The following is a 17141-nucleotide window of genomic DNA, read 5'->3' as shown; positions in this document are numbered from 1 at the left end:
TGAAAATAAAAAAAAATGTGTATTCCACTGTTTGGAGTAGAAAATTTTATAAATGTCAATTAAGTTAATTTGATTAATAGTAGTATTTAGGTTTTCAGTATTCTCACTGATTTTCTATCTGTTCTCGCAACCACTGACAGACTAGTTTTAAAGCCTCTATCTATAATTGTCAACTTGTATATTTCTCCTTTCCTATCCATCAGTTTTTGCTTCACAGATTTTGAGGCTCAATTGTTAGTTTCATACACATGCAGGATTGTTATATCTTCTTAGTGAATTGATCCCCTTATAATTATGCAACGTCCGTCTTTATCCCTGTTAATATTCCTTGTTCTGAATATTGTATTTTCTAATACTGATATAACCACTCCAGGTTTCCTTTGATTAGTGTTTAGTTATATATGTTTTTTCATTCACTTACTCTTATCTGTGTCTTTATATTTAAAGTGAGTTTCTTGTATACAGTATAGACTGACATCTCTGTCTTATTGATGTGTTCAAATTCTTTACATTTAATGAAATTATTAACATGGGTGCATTAAAATCTACAACATGGCTAGATGTTTTCTTTTGATTCCATCTATTCTTTCTTTTCTCTTCCTTTTTCCTATCTTTGGATTAAACGGCTATTTTTTATGGTTCTATTTTATCTCCATTTTATTGACTCAATAGATAAGTCTCCTTTAATTCACCACAGTTTTTCTTCAATTTATAGTTTTCAATTTATAGTTTGACAATTTATAGCTTTTCAAATCAATTCTGTATCCACTACCTCACTTGATACCAGAAAAACCTGGTAATTTAAATATTATTATATGCTTATCCAGCATAGATAAATTATATATGACTGGCATAGAAATATTTACACTGTGAATTTAGTGCTAGTGTCTTCATAATTTAGAGGAAAGTCACTATTTCCGTGTGATTAATTTGTGCTTAATTCTTTTTTAAGTAAACTCCTCCTCATTCTATCCCATGTGCAAAAGTGAGGCATGAACAAGTACATCTTCTGGAATATTGCCTCCACCCTCAGCCATAGCTCCAGATGCTGGAAAAACAAAAGCCACTGGACTTGGAAGGCAGTCAAAGGCACCAACAGAGTTGGTGGGAATTGGATGTTCCAAGCAATACTGACAGGGTGATAGAATAAGTAACAATCTGGAAGTATGCCTGGGGAGGTAAGAAAGGAAGTGATATGCTTAGAGAGTAATGGGGAGGAGTTATAATGCAAATAGTAACATATATTAGACACATATTGTGCTAAGCTCTTTATAGAATGATCTCATTTATGCTCCTTAAAATTTTATGAGGCTGACCCTCTTGTTTTCTTCATACTGATGATGAAAAACTGAGGTTTAGAGAATATTAGCAACTTGCCAAATCTCACTGTTGGGAACTGGGAGGATATTATATTATGTAACAATAGGGGTACAGATATTGACCCTTCATAGTGGATTGGATATAAACAACCACTGTGAGTATTCCAGTACATTCTATGTAAATATCTGTTCAGATGAAGTCAGATATGGAAGCCAGGCCATCTGACTGCAGACTGTACACTCTAAGACTTAGTCTATACTGTGACTAAGACAAAGCTGAAACTATGGGTTGAGAATAAAATATGAGGGGCTTTATATATACACAGTGAAGAGCCATGGAAATTATTAGAGAAAGAAAATGACAGAGGAAGTAAACATAATTATGTTTTAGAAAGATAAAAATGACGGCAATGTTGAGGAGATGGGCGGAGGCATACATTAGGAAGACTTAGATTGCTATTGCAGTATTCAAGACAAAGCCCCAGACTATGACACTTATTGTGGAAATGAAGAGAATTTGATAAATTTGAAAGATATTTGAGAGAAGAATGGACAGGACTATGGTGAAAAAGGAATTAAAGAAAATTTGCATTTCTAACTCAGGTAATTGGATGGACGGCAATGTGCTTATCTGAGATTGTAATAGGGAAACAAGAACAGAGGAAAAACTAGCTATGAGCTTTAATACTTAGTGATTTGTGATTTCTTACTCCCCACAATGTTCTCTCTTTCCTCTTCTCCTGCTCTCTCTCCATTATCTCTTCCTAGCATGTTTATTAATTAAAACAAAGTTCAAGATTCAGTTAGCTCATTTTAATTTGCACGTCTAATATCAACACTCAAGAATTTGAGGGGTCATTCCTAGAAATACACTACTCTCTTCTATGCCTCTGTGGCTTTGAAGACATCATTCCTCCAGCCTAAAGTGTCTTCTCCACACCTTGCTTGCATAGTGAAGACCTACAGCCCTACTTTTCAAGGCCCCCCAAAAATGATACCTGCATGATTGCAATGTTAACCGCTCCCTGATAGTCTCCAGTAGGAATCTGTGCATAACTCCACTAGCATTTCTCACATTTAAATTGCAATTATTTGGTGACATGCATGCCTCCTCACTAAGGAGGAGGTCAGCAACTGGTGTTTTGCATTTTCTTGTCCCCAGTACCTAGCAGAGCACCTGGCAAATAGTGCAAGCTTAATAAATGCCATTGAATAAGAAATTAATAAATTGATCTGTGGCATGAGGATTGACTAAGTTATAAGCTATATGTAGAAAGGTGATTAGAGTGACAAAGAGTGTGGCCACTCCTTAGCATGTGGACACTATGGGATGGGAACTCTGCCTGAAGTCACATGCATCCCTTCCAGGGCTGGTCTGAAGCTTTAGCTAGAGTGAACCAAGAACAAGAGAGGGGCTGATCATCTCCTTATGAGGAATATAGGGGAAAAACATGCCCCGTATGTGGTATTAAAGAGAAACTGGTAAGCTTCCACTTTCCATAGATGATTTTAACTTCTTACATATTATCCTTCAGTCACTTATTTGACCCCCATCAGTCCTATCTTTCACCCTCTGATCTGAGGTTTAATGTCAGAAAATACTGATGAGTGCCTCTCCAGGTAGGTTGCCATACTCAGCAAATAAAAGCACAAAATGCCCAGTTAAGTTTAAATTTTAGCTAAACAACAATTATTTTTGTACAAGTATATCCTGTGAAATATTGGGGACATACTTATACTAAAAAAATTACTCACCGTTTATCTGAAATTCAAATTTAATTCGGCATCCTGTATTTTATTCTGCAGCTGTTTCTCCAGTTCACTTTCTGTCAAGGGTTAAGAAGGCACTCTGTACCTTGCACATTTGATACATCAAATTAAGCTAAAACAGAGGTGAATGATATGGGTTAGATCTTCATTCAGAGGTCAATAGGAAATCCAGAGACTAATGGGAAAAACAGAGAAGACAGATGAATCCGTGGACAAACAGGCTAGTGGCTGCAGGTTTCCTTGCTTGACCCAGGTTTTGTGCCAATAGCAGCAGTGAGCACGTGCCAGTGGAACATAATGTAACAGTTAAGAGCACAACTTTGAAGTAATATGTCCTAAGTTTGCCTCCTCGCTCTGGCTAATACATGATTTGTAACCCTGAGCACATTACTTAACTTCTCTAAACTTGAACTTCCTTAGATAAAATGAGGATAATAATGGTAGCCTCCTAAGAGCTTTGTTGATATGTTGCATCTAGCTCAATACTTGGCCATGGTTAACAAGATTAACATATTATTACTATTATTGGCCTTAATGCTGCTTGAATGGCTAACTGTCACTCCCTCCTCTGAGACAACCCAAGGTAGAAAAGGATAAGATGAGATGGGATGAGATGGGATGGGATGGAATGGAATGGAATAGAATAGCAACTCTACCATTTATTTTTCACTTAGTACTTACAAGGCACTGTGCTCACTGTCTGCATGTATTTTCTCATCCAGTCCGCATAACAACTCCAAGAGGTATCATTATTCCTTCTTGTAGATACTGGATCTAAGGCATAAAGAAATTAGGAAATATTTCTAAGGTTATACTACTTGTAAGTGGCAAATCTGAAACTCAAACCTAGTTTTGCCTGATCCCAAAGCCCATGATTTTAACCACCAATACACACTTCAAAATCTCTCTATGAGATTGTCAATCCCAACTGCAATTCTTTCCTACCCTGAGAAAGAACTCTGATGATTTCCACTTATACATGCGAATGTCCATAGGAATTAAAGCATTCCATAATCCTTTCATTCTCACACCTCCCTTACCAAACTAGAATGGCGTTCTGGAAGAAGGTCCTCATCTTCCTCTTCCCAACTTGGTTAAAACTCTCTCTCAAAATCTCAGTATCTCTTCTACCTAAAGTCAAATTCATTTGTTTATGCCAATGGAAGACAAGTCATAGGTTTTTAACTGTTATTAATATGGCACACATTAAAGGTTCTTTATAGTTTATCAGGCATTTTATCTTTGTTATCTCCTATATCCTTCAAATAGTGCAGGTAAATAGGGAGGAAATTATAATATGTCCCAATTTTACTGATGATGAAACTGTGAATTAGAGTGGTATTAGTAATTTGCCAAAGTCACATGGATAATAACTGACAGAACTAGTACATGTGTCCAGGCTTCTCTTCTCAAAATTACTCATTAATTCACTTATTGAGCACGTATTTGTAGGGTATCTTATATGTGTAAGGCACTATCTTAGAAACCAGAGCTGTCTCAGTGAACAACATAGACCAGAATCCTTCTCTCCTGAATTTTAACATCTCTTGGGAAGGGAGATATTAAATAATCAAACAAAAAAATAATATTTAAGGGGCCGGCCCGTGGCTTAGCGGTTGAGTGCGCACGCTCCGCTACTGGCAGCCCGGGTTCGGATCCCAGGCGCGCACCGACGCACCGCTTCTCCAGCCATGCTGAGGCCGCGTCCCACATACAGCAACTAGAAGGATGTACAACTATGACGTACAACTATCCACTGGGGCTTTGAGGAAAAAAATGAGGAGGATTGGCAATAGATGTTAGCTCAGAGCTGGTCTTCCTCAGGAAAAAAAAAGAGGAGGATTAGCACGGATGTTAGCTCAGGGCTGATCTTCCTCAAAAAAATAAAAATAAAAAAATAATATTTAAGTACTAAGAAGGAAGAGTGCATAAAAGATTTTAATAGAGGGATCTGAGTTGGATTAGAGGGACACAGAAGTTTTCCCCAAAAAGGAGACATTTTGGCTGAAATCTGAAGCTAAGAGGAATAAACCAAGAGAATAGAAGAGCTAAGAACACAGTAAACAGAGAAAACTGAGTGTCAGGCCTGGAGGGTATTTAATCAGGGCCACACAGTGAGTTAGTGATACTGACACGAACAGAAGCCAGCTACCGTGACCCTCGGGATGGTGCTATTTTCTTGACCCCAGTCCAGTGAAAGCAATTGATTCAGGACTTGTCTGCTTGCCCCATTTAGCTGATATCCTTGAGCCCGACAGGCTTCTCCCCTAGGTTGCAGTATCCAGAGCCTTTGTTTGCCTAGATAGTGTTCTTGTGGTGAATTAGAAAAATATCCTCCCTTCTGGGCTGTTTAAGCCCTGAGGGCTCAAAGCTTGTGCAAAGTAAAAGGTACTGCTACCCTTTTCCAGGCAAACGCAGTGATATGCCAGGGTCCATGGCATGACTAAAAGAAGACCCTTGAATTATTCCCCCACCAGCTCCTTGGACAAGCACAGAGCTTAGTTCTAAGCAGTGACCCTGATGAAGTAAATCCAACTGGTTGAAAGCTTCCTACCGTGGACCACTGTCTACAGATCACAACCCTTTGTATACAAGAAACAGGATCAAGAGTCTTCTTGAGAAGATAGGTTGAAGAGGCCTGGGAAGGTCCCAGCAGAGAAGCCTGATGGTGTCCAAGTAGTTTGGTACCTTGTAAAGAGTACTAAACCGGGACTAAGAGAGCCACACCCTAGTCTTGGCTCTGTGACACTAGACAAGCCTCCTGTTTCCATACGTCAGCCAACTTCAACACTTATTAAAAAGGCCCTCTGACACCACAATGTGTAAGTTTTGTTCAATCTATAACTTTAGGAACCCCCAAATCCTCATCCCAATTAACTGAAATTATAGCATTCCTCAGGATCACCATTATCATCTAGACTTGAAACAGATTTTATCCCCTTGAGTGTTGGTATCCAAAAGGAAGTGTATTTTATACCTGAGATACATGTCGTATCTCAAACCCAATATTTCTTTTCACTGAGTGCAATAATTTAATTATTCTTTTCTTTTTTTAATGTTTGCACTATGCCTCAAGTAGTATGTCTTCAACTTTGAAAAAGATAGTCTTGCCTCCAAGGAGTCTACAGCCTATTGGTGGAGACATTTAAAGAGGCATCTATCAGGCACAGGAGAAGAACACCTAGCCCTGCCTGGAAGAACCAAGCTTCCCGAGGAAGTGAAGTCAAAGCTGAGACCAATGCCAAGCACAATATTAGGCTCCTTGAAGATTCACAAGTGAATAAAACAATCTGTCCTTAAGATATCCATAGGCTTAAAGGAGAAGAGAGCTATGAAAGTACTCAAACAATAGTTCAAGAGTTCTATATGACAGATGACGGAGCAACCATCTGGAGGAGGATGCAATGGTCATCATGAAGGCTTCACAGAGAAGGGTGCATTGAAACCTGAGCCTGAGGAATAAGTAGGAATGCTCCAAGGGGAATGATGAGCAAGATATCCCAGGGAAAATAAAGAGCATGAGCAAAGGCATGGGAGTGTGAACGGGCATGTCCTTATGGGGACAAGTAATTAGCTCAAAGCATGCGAAAAGAAGCAGAGTGCACAGGGATGGAGGCGCCACACCTCGCCAACGTGATTAATTGCTTGCAACTTGACATTGAAGAGTAATTCTGCCTGATACTCACCTAATTGTCAAGGCTGGCATTGGAACAACTCCAAAAGAGTTATTTCAGTGCCACTTATAAATTTACATTAGAAAAACCAAGAGGATATTTTTTTCCCTATATGAAAAGCTTTTGGTTTGAACGATAGGGCAGGGCTTGTTAGTAGAGATCCAAGAGCAAGCTGTGCAGACATCTTGTGCAACAACCTAAATTCCGTAGTAGATGATGTCACCTGTAAGTCACCTATAAATGGAGCAAGGCGTCAGGTGCATCTAAACAATTTGTCTGCACTGATACCCAGTGCTACAAGAATGGCTGTCTCCATGCTTCGGCTGACAATTGTCCTGGGACTGCTTGTCTTAATCCTGATGTGCCATGCTGGTAAGTGTTTCCTATTACAGTTTGTGCATTGTGCAGTAGTTAGCCATGATTGGAGGAAGTTGGTGGCACTGATCCAGAACATAAAGAGGAAAGAGGAGGAGGGACCTATGGGCACTGCAGACAAAGCACTGGACTAGGAGACAAGAGGCAGATCCTTTAGCAAGAACAAAGTAGGATTTTTATTCAAGTGTGTTTCAGTTACAGCCTTTATCCTCAGTGAATGTATGAAGTTTGGAATGATCTTTTGTCTTATATATTCATGTAATATAGTGACACTATTATATTATAAATTCCTTGAGAGCCAAAGTTGTTTATTTTTTGATGATTATAACTAATAGTGTTCAAAGGTGAAGAGTATATACTCTGGAAAAAGGCTCCTAGGCCTGGCTCCACCACTAATCGGAAATGGAACTTCAGGCATGTGATTTACGTCTCTGGGTCTCACGCGTAAAAGGGAATATCAATGGCTAACTTGCTTGTAAAGTTATCATGAGAATTGAATAAAAGAGATCAAACAAATTGGAAAATTATCTGGTCCATAATGAACATCCAGTAAATATTAACTGTTATTGTTGTCATTATGTTATCTCATTAGATTCTCATAATGATCTTTTTAAGTAAATATGCACAGTTTTATCATTTCTCTTTTTGCAAGCTAATAAACCAAGCTTGCAGAGGAAAGTCACTTGAGCATAGACCCATGTAGACCCAGGCACACCTGGCACTGAAACCTAGTCCCTCGATTCTTTCCATTCTAACTGAGCATCTACTTCTTTCATGTCTGTTCCAAGCACATATGGGACCACAAGGCAGCATGCAGAATTCTCATTAATCAATTTATTCTTGGTCTGCAGAAGACAGCGAGTTCTTGACTTGTCTCTATTCAGAATGATAGGTCAGAAAATATAGACAGTGCACATGTTAATACCAGAGCCCTTTGAACTGTAATAAAATGTGATTTGGCAGAACTCACACCCTTGTCCAACCACTGTCCACCAGCACAACACACAGGCAGATGCTCCAACAGCGTTTCCGTAGAGACAGCCTCAGACCACCATGTCTACCTACTCCTAAAGCAATCACTGTGGTCAAGTGAAGGTTCAGATTTATATCCCTAAGACCAGTCCCAGCTTTGTCTCTCATGAACTCTGCACCTGGTTAAATTAGTTCACTGCTTTGAACCTCAGTTTCTTCATATGCAAAATTAGATAACTATCAACTTCACCAGGTCAAATGAACGTGCTTTGTAATCACTTTGTAAACTATAAAAACTGTACAAATATCAGCAGTACTGTATTTTTCCAGAACTCCATGATTACATTGACTAAGAAACTCAACCAGGTAGTTAATATAAATAAAGGCTATCCCATATTATATTTGAAAAGAGAAAATATTCAACTATTGGCTTTGATAATTTTTCTAGTATGTCAAATTTCTTAATTTTTATTATTATATTTTTTGTTTTGTTTTCCAACATTTTCAAATTTATTCATATTTTAACAGCATTTAATTTTCATAATCTCCTAAAGCACTAAAGGAGAAAGCTATTATGAAACATTTTCTTGCTATTATTATTAATAATAGTAATAATAATACAGCAAGCATTTATGTGGGCTTACCTTGGATCTGGTACTGCAATAAGTAGTGTAGATAGATAGATAGATAGATAGATAGATAGATAGATAGATAGATAGATAGATAGATAGATAGAGATACATGATAGAGATATATGGATAAATGTATATACATCTACGTATATCTGTATAGAGGGGTTAAGTATTGTAAGACAGGGACAGAGTGGTAAGTATTGTGTGCAGGGTTACATGGCTAATTTTTGTTGAAGACAGGAATCAAACTCAGGTGTGTAGGATTCCAAAACCTATGATCCATCACGCTCTAATACCTCTGAATATATATGTGGTCCAAGGGCTGGGGCCAAGGATGCAATTTTCACACATTCTCCAATCCAGAGTTCCTTGCATATTGAAAGCTAACATTTAGTGTCACATTAAAATAAAAGACCGATAAAATTAAATTGTTAATGCAAGTAGGCAGATAGGAACACAGGAAAAAGAAACTCACTTTCTCTGCAAGGACCCGCCGTGTTGCACCTGGCAAATGTCTTCAGGGAACAATTGCTTGAAGGTAGTATTATGTTATGTAAATAACAGGCTCTGTGGAGTTAAAAATATTTAGGCTCAAACCCTGGCTCAGCCACTTTCTAGATGAGTGATTTTAGGTGAGTCATTTAATTCCTCTGAGCATCTGTCTTCTCTCCTGTAAAACTGTAATAACATCACTGAACTGAATGAGGACGGAGGCATGTGATGAGAGCACCGGCCCAAGACCTGCACAATAAGCATACCACAAATAAGCGTTATCTTTCCTTCCCCTTCCCATGATGAACACAAAGCAATTTTTCTGGGCTCTGTGGGTGCTCTGCACTTTATGTCCATACATGTCTATTTTCATCTTAACTCTTAGCATATGCTATGTACATAATAGCAGGCTCAAAAAATACTTGTTGAACGAAAGAACCAATAGCTGAATGAACGAACACTTGGTGATGAGTATATTGATTTTGGTTAGAGGTCTCAGACCTCAGATCCTATTAAATCTTTTGTTGTGGCATAGTGAACAATAAATATTTTGAAATTTGAAAGTCGAAAGCCATATTTTTTCACTAAAAGTTTCTATTTTATCATACAATATAAATGCAAGGCTTCTAATGTAATTTGACAGCCTCCACGCAAAAAGCTAGTTACATCTCCTTCATTCAGAGTCATGGGTTACATTGTCTAGAAGCTTGGACTTCTTGAGTCAAAACTTGTAGTGAGGTTGTAGGATAAAATACAAGACACTCAGTTAAATTTGAATTTCATATAAGCAATGACAAATTTATTAGTTTAAGTATGTCCTAAATATTGCATGGGTCATTCTTACACTAAAAACTTATTTATCATTTATCTTAAATTCAACTTTAACTGGATGTCTTACGTTTTTATCTACCAAATCTGGCAATACTACTTCTAAGGCTACAATAAAATGACAAATGAAGGTCCTATTTCATCCTGGCACCAGGGTCCAGAGGGGAGGCCATATGTAGCTGCTAACTGCCACTGTTCCCTTACTTTTAATCTCCTGAACCATTTAGACCACCAAGCAAAGCCAAAACCCCTCAAGAGACCTTGCATGTCAACAACCTTACTCTCTGGATCTTGGCCCTCATTCCAAAAGGCACTTGATTAAGAGTGAAGAGTAAGAGGCCTGCAGTTACATTCCCATCTTCTTCTCTTGCTATTGTAAAGTCTTCTGCAAGTCACTTAATCTTTTTAGTTTCTTAGTCCAGTGATCTGAAAACTGCATACTCTATCAGATTGGTCAAGGGTAAAATTACACAGTATTTGTAAAATTATTTGCAGAACTATCAGATGATGTTCAAGCGACAGAATTTCTCCTTTTCATCATCATTATTATACTACTTTCAATCTTATAACACATTTGCAGTTAGATGACAACTTTTCTGTGAAAGACTATGCAGTTCATCACAGAGTGCTTAAGAATCTAGATTTTAATATCAGACATGGGATTGAATTCTGTTTCTGCCACTTAGTAACTGTGGGACTTTAAACCAGCTGCTAAACCTCTCTCAAATTCCTTTCTTTACGTTTAACTTGGATAATAATTTTGCCTACCACATAGGGTTGCTGTGAGAATAAAATGAGACAATGCATAAGACTGCCCGTCATAGGTACGTGCTCATCAAATGCTATCCATTATTATTTCGTTCTCATTATTATCATTACTGTAGGCCCAGGGATTACATGGAGAAAGAGACATAACACCAGGCATTATGTATTTCAGTCCTGGCCCTGGCATTTACTAGCTGCTTAACTCCGGACAAGTGACTTAACCTTCACGAGCTTCAGTTTTTTCATCCAGAAAGGGAAGCAATGTCTACCAAAAAATCAATCTGTTTCTTTGTTTTCGGGAATAAAGGAAGTAATGCATGTGAAGATTTTAACCAGGCAGGGATTAAATGAGGCTCCATAATTAGTGAGTGGGGGTATAAAAGGTTCCAGATGCTTCCTACAAAGAAAAGAGACTTCCCTTTCTTGTTGCTGAGAATCACCTCTGAGATTCCATTGTGTTTTTCAGACGACAAACCAAATGACAAGCCAGCTGAGTCAAGCAAAACATCAGAGCCAGAGTTCCCCAGATTCCTAAATCTCTTGGGCACAGAGATCATTGAGAATGCACTGGAGTTCATCCTCCGCTCCATGAGCAGGAGCACGTAAGCACTCAGACAACTTTGCTTTTGTCCAGTTTGCTATGGGTAATGACTGCATTGCATTAAAGTAAATGAGAAACAAAATCGTGGTATATGCCAATGTAATACTTTAATTGAAAAGTGTTGCCCTACCTTAACACATATTTGTATCTGAAAGGATTTCCCTGAACTCTTTTGGAGTGAGCACATTCCCATCAAGTGGTTTCATAAAATATTTTTTATCTCAACACCAAATAGGGAGGAGGAAGAGCATTGGACCAGGGACAGAAAGCCAAGTTCTGGTCTTGACAGAGGCGCTACTTTACTGGGTGATCTTGGGCGAGGCCCGCTCTCTCGGAGTGTCTCAGTTTGCTCATCTATAAAGTTAAAGGAATCAAGAACCCACCAAGTGCAGACACTGTAATTCTTTGTTGAAGGTGATGGGTAGTGGTGTGTTCATTAGTGATAAATGTGGTAAGTTCTGCCTTTATTTTCCAGTTTGAGTAACTCAAGAGGGTTAGCAGAGACAATAGCTAAACTCTCCTCCGAGACAATCTAGGGAACCACTCATAGGAGCGCTTGTTTTGATCATGAGGGATTGCTTTGCTGGCAGCTCACACAACCCAGAGTCTTCCCAGTGTCTTCAACCTGCTTCCAAGCCCCTCTGCCCAACTCCTAATATGTCTTCCTCCAGTCTACATAGCTCTGATTTTTACTTCCACTTCACCCTGTTCTTCATTCTTCCCATATTAATCTCCCCAATTTCAGCTCTCTAGGATCCAATTAGTTCTTCTGATTTCCAGGTGCTTTCAATCTCCACTCTCTGAGCCTCTGCTGTCCAATTCTCTCCTTCATAGACCCCTAGGCAGGTTTGTGGTCTATTACCCACCTGCTTCAGAATTTCTGGGAGAACTTATACAAAATGCATGTTTCTTCATCTCATATTGTACCTTCCTGGGACAAGACTAAATATATGATTTTTAACAAGCTTCAGGTGATTCTGATATACAATAAATTTTGAAAGCCATTGATGAGATGCTCTGGGATACCTTGCTGGGCCTTAAAGGTCCACACAACCTTTAAATTTGTATTCACATTTTGTCTAGATGTGAATCTTTACATTTTTCTATGGAAAGTGCTCCTGACATTTATTAGATTCTCAAAGGGGTCTATGATTAAGAACCACTTCTAGGGGCTGGCCCGGTGGTGTAGCGGTTAAGCTCGTGTGCCCTGCTTCGGCGGCCCGGGGTTCGCAGGTTTGCAGGTTCGGATCCTGGGTATGGACCTATGCACTGCTTATCAAGCCATGCTGTGGTGGCATCCCGTATAAAGTAGGGAAAGATGGGCACAGATGTTAGCCCAGGGCCAATCTTCCCCAACCACAAAAAAAAAAAAAGGAGGAGGATTGGCAACAGATGTTAGCTCAGGGCTAATCTTCCTCAAAAAAAAAAAAAAGAACCACTTCTATATAAGAGTAATTAGGGGCCATTTCGTAATCTCTGACCTGCTTAAATTGACACATTATCATGTGGATTGACAGGATTCTGCATACAATCCTCATGCACAAATTGTTGAAATGCACGTATGTTTACATTTGTATTGTTATTTTTCCTATTGTGGTTGCTTTTGCAACTATTGCATTCCCATGGTTGTTAATATAAACAAGGAGGAAACTGACAAGCAAACAGTAACACCCATTATGTACAAAGTACATAGTTGACTCCAATTGAATTCATATGGTTATAAATCACAATAGCAAGGCAAGGAGTTGAAACAATAATAGTACTTTTTATTTCTTCCCTGGGGAATTCCCCAGCTACAAAATAGCACTTTTTTCTCAGTTAACCCTAAAAGTTGACTATCTAGAATACACAAAGAATTGCTGTCAACTCCGGGTTCAGAAATGGCACCTCACCTTCTATCATTTTCTTTTTCCCTCATTATATTCTGAGTAAATGATGTTCTTTCTGTTCTTGGAACTGGCAACCATCTCAAGCTCTCTGCCCTTGTTTTCATTTCTGCCCAAAATGTTCTTTCCTTTTCTCTTGGCTAGTGATTTGTCCTGTAGCTCCTCTAAAAGTCACCTCCTCAGAAAACGATTCTATAACTACTCTTATTAATACCATCTTCTTTCATTCCCCGGTTATTCTCTATCACTTTACCTTGTCATGGTGTCATTTAACATATATCACCATCTCAAATGATTTATTTATTTTTAATTACGTAGCTACATTCACGCATCGCTTAACAACAGGGACACGTTCTAAGAAATGCATCATTAAGTAATTTCATGGTTGTGGGAACATAACAGAGTGTACTTACACAAAGCTAGAGGGTATGGCCTACTACACACCTAGACTATATGGTACGAATCTTATGGGACCACCTTAGTATATGCATTCTGTCATCGATAGAAATGTCCTTATGCAGCACATGACTGTATATGAAAGTAGGGACCAGATTTATCTAGCTCATTATTATAGCACAGTACCTTGTAAGTCGTATCACGCACTCAATAAATTATTGTTGAATTAATTAACTAAGGAAAGATATCTTAGAGATCAGATCTAAAGCCCATCTACCTCAATTTGACTGAGAGATCTTTGTTGAAACACACAGAAATCCTTGCTCAAGGGAACAAATCTAGCTGTCCTCTTTCTGTGTAAGGAAAGACCATAAATATCACTGGGGATGGGGAGTGGAAGGAGACCATGAAGAAGTATTCCTAAATTCTTAATATGTACAATGGAGGAGCAGGAATTGTAAGGAAAAATCCAGACTATAAATCCCTACTCCTCAAAGAATTTGCAGTCCTTATGGTAAGATGACATGAGCAAATGCAATGATAACTAAAACACTAAATAAGGTAAATGTCAGCCAAACATCACAGGTAATTTCTAGAGAAGGGGGCTGTCAATGAGGCCAGGATGCTTAGGCGAGTGTTTAGAGCAACGTTGAGATGCAATTTGCGCCTTAAGGGACTCAATGAGATTAGAAAGAGGGAACGACAGGAATGGCGGAACTTCATAAAGATGGAAATTTTGCCTTATTTTCTCCAATATATCAGGCACATAATAAATGCTAGATACGTGCTTTCAGAGCAGTGAATAGACCCACTCACTCCCTCCACTTGCCTTCTGGATTACCTCAGAGCTATGTGAACTGCAGCTGGTCACCATTGTTCTAAAAAATATATGTATGCTTAATTCCTCTGATCCCTTGAGAAGCCTCCAATTCTCGTGAATTTCCCCCATCTCTGGGTTCCTGTGACATGACATTTTCCTGGTTCTCTCCCTACTTCTAGCCATTCTTTTTCATTCTTTTTATCTGACTTTTCTTCAAGCATCTGCACCTTAAACATCATTGCTCCTCAAGACTCCAAATGTAGCCTGCATGGTTTTTCACATCACAGCCTGCACACTGGGAATATTACTTATAATCTAATGAGTTCCAATTTCAGATGTCTCTTGCACTCTTTTTCCTAAGCTACAGACTGAAATGACTAATTGTCTGCTACAAAACCCGACCTAGGTTTTCCGTCAATACCTCAGATTCAACTGGTCTAAACCCAAGCCCATCACCTCACTTACAAACCTGCTCCTCCTCCCATGTTCCTGATCTCAGGAAGTCACATCCCCATCCATCCGGACTCCAGAAACCTCGAGGTCTACTTGGATCCTTCCTGCTCGTCACCTCCTTCATCCAATTGTGGGATATTACACCTCTAAATTTTTTCTACACCATTCGTTTTCTTCAGCTCTGCTGACTAGTTGGTCTAGCTGCGTCCCCATCATCTCTTTCCTGAGCTCTTTTTATTAGATTCATAATTAGTTTCACTGTTTCTGTCTCTTCTCACTTCAATCCATCCTCTACCTACTACCAGAGTTTTATAATAAAAACATAAATTTGGTTCTATCACTGCCATGCTTGAAACCCTTTTATGAACTTCCTTTGACTACAAAATCAGAGCAAATGCATTCAGTTGATAGTCAAGGTTCTTCCCTGATGCCAATGTTTCTTTCAATCACACCTCTTATTCCTGAAGCCAGATACACACCTGATGCCCCAATGGCAAATGATTTCTGCTTCAGAGCAGGTCATGTTTGTGTAAAGCCCCCACATCTTTGTACATGCTTTTCTCTCTGCCAGCAATGCCTGACCCCCAAGTTCAACTCTACTCTGTTCTCCTGGCAAGTCTAATCATTTTCTAAAGTCCAATTTAAAGACAAGTTCTGTGAAGATGTCACAGAACCCTACAATCAGAAAATTCAGGTATTCATACTCTGGGATTTCATAATGCTTTGCAGGAAACTTTATATCAGCTTTTGCCCCCACATTATTTTGAGTTACTTGTATCTGAATGCATCTGTTTACTCCACTAGACTATAATCTCCTCACAGACCACATTTTAGTCATCTTTTACCTTCTCAGCAGTTACTCCGTACCCAATCCTTGCACAGCAGAGTACAGTAGTTCTCGGATTAATTCATGATTCTGGAGATCTAAGTTTTGGACTTTGCTTTGCATGTTACCAATCTTGTGACCTGGACAGGTTGTTTAATCTCTTTGAGCTTCAGAGGTTTTTTCATATGTAAAAAGAGATAAAACTTCATTTATCCATTCAACAAATATTAATTAATTCATACTATATGCCAGGCACTGTTCTAGGTCCTGGGCATATATTACTGAACAAATATAACAAAATATCTTGATAGAGTTTATATATGAATAGACACCTAACTAATAGAGTGTTGGCAGATTCAAAGAGATAATTATGCATAAATGGCTTTTCAACTATGAACTACTATGGAAATCTTAGATCTTACGTTTTATGACATAGGAAAATACGGAGAAGAAAAGTGTGGCTCAGACATTATAAGACACCTTAATGATAATTCTAACATTCCCGTTAAGTCTAAATCATAATTCATTTTTTTCTTGTCCTTTTCTTTTCAAGAGGATATGTGGAATTTGATGATAAACGAGGAGAACATTCATCAAAGTGACCTCCCCAGGTGATTTTAACTTACAGTTTACCACTAAATAATAGTACATTGGACAAAGAAAAAAGGGTCTGTCTGATTTTACTTCATGAATTTGGCCTACCTATAAGCACAAAAGGTGTATTTTATTGTTTTTGTTGTAGTTGTTTTAAAATTAATTTTAAATAGATGTATTTTTATCGTCTTGAAGCCACTGACTTAATAAGATTCTCTTAAGGGAGGAGACACAACTGTGGGGTGAAACAAGAAGCCCTAGAACTTAGGAGATCTGCTCCTATCACAACCCTGCTAGGAACTTGCTTTGTGCAAGTCCGGCCTATGAAATGAAGGGATCGTAGGCACTAAAATCTAAGGGCCCATGTAAGCAGCAATTAGTTACTCACAAGAAGAGTGAGATTTGCTGAACCTAATTCCAAAAGTAAGGACCAGCAATCTCTCTAATCCCACACAGCCAGATTTATGTGCGAACAACATGATTTGAGTGCTCAGAAATACCTGCTCTTTCCTTATTCAGTTCTTTCCTGAGAATGGATACTGAAATACAAAAACAGAAATGTTAGAACTGGGAAAGTAATTACATCAGTACTAAACACGAACTTAGTACTTAATGTTTTAGGCATTAAGCTAAGTATTGTATATGTAGTACCTAATTTAATTCTAACATCCCTATGAAAAATAGATATTATTATTCTTCTTAAATTTTATAAGTAAGGAAACAAAGGTTTAGGGAGAT

The 17141-nt window shown here is 38.5% G+C and overlaps 1 protein-coding gene across 1 annotated transcript; it reads left to right on the top strand.

The window, feature by feature from the left end:
• Positions 1 to 7065: 7065 nt before the first annotated feature.
• On the top strand, positions 7066 to 16411 carry C1H5orf46 (chromosome 1 C5orf46 homolog). The gene is made up of 3 exons (XM_058543521.1): positions 7066 to 7135; positions 11294 to 11429; positions 16363 to 16411. Exons 1-3 carry the CDS (start codon positions 7066 to 7068, stop codon positions 16409 to 16411), a joined length of 255 nt encoding a protein of 84 aa, XP_058399504.1.
• The last annotated feature ends 730 nt before the right edge of the window (positions 16412 to 17141 follow it).

This window comes from Diceros bicornis, chromosome 1, assembly GCF_020826845.1.
Source record: "Diceros bicornis minor isolate mBicDic1 chromosome 1, mDicBic1.mat.cur, whole genome shotgun sequence".
NCBI classification, from domain to species: domain Eukaryota; kingdom Metazoa; phylum Chordata; class Mammalia; order Perissodactyla; family Rhinocerotidae; genus Diceros; species Diceros bicornis.
The sequence above is the reverse complement of the archived record's forward strand: the minus strand, read 5'-3'. Positions and strand labels throughout refer to the sequence as shown.

Bases quoted from the DNA above. Each gene is read 5' to 3' on its own strand.
- C1H5orf46 (XM_058543521.1), top strand. From the start codon at position 7,066: ATGGCTGTCTCCATGCTTCGGCTGACAATTGTCCTGGGACTGCTTGTC. The intron at 7,136-11,293 runs GTAAGTGTTTCC...TGTGTTTTTCAG, and splicing joins AATCCTGATGTGCCATGCTG to ACGACAAACCAAATGACAAG. The intron at 11,430-16,362 runs GTAAGCACTCAG...TTTCTTTTCAAG, and splicing joins CGCTCCATGAGCAGGAGCAC to AGGATATGTGGAATTTGATG.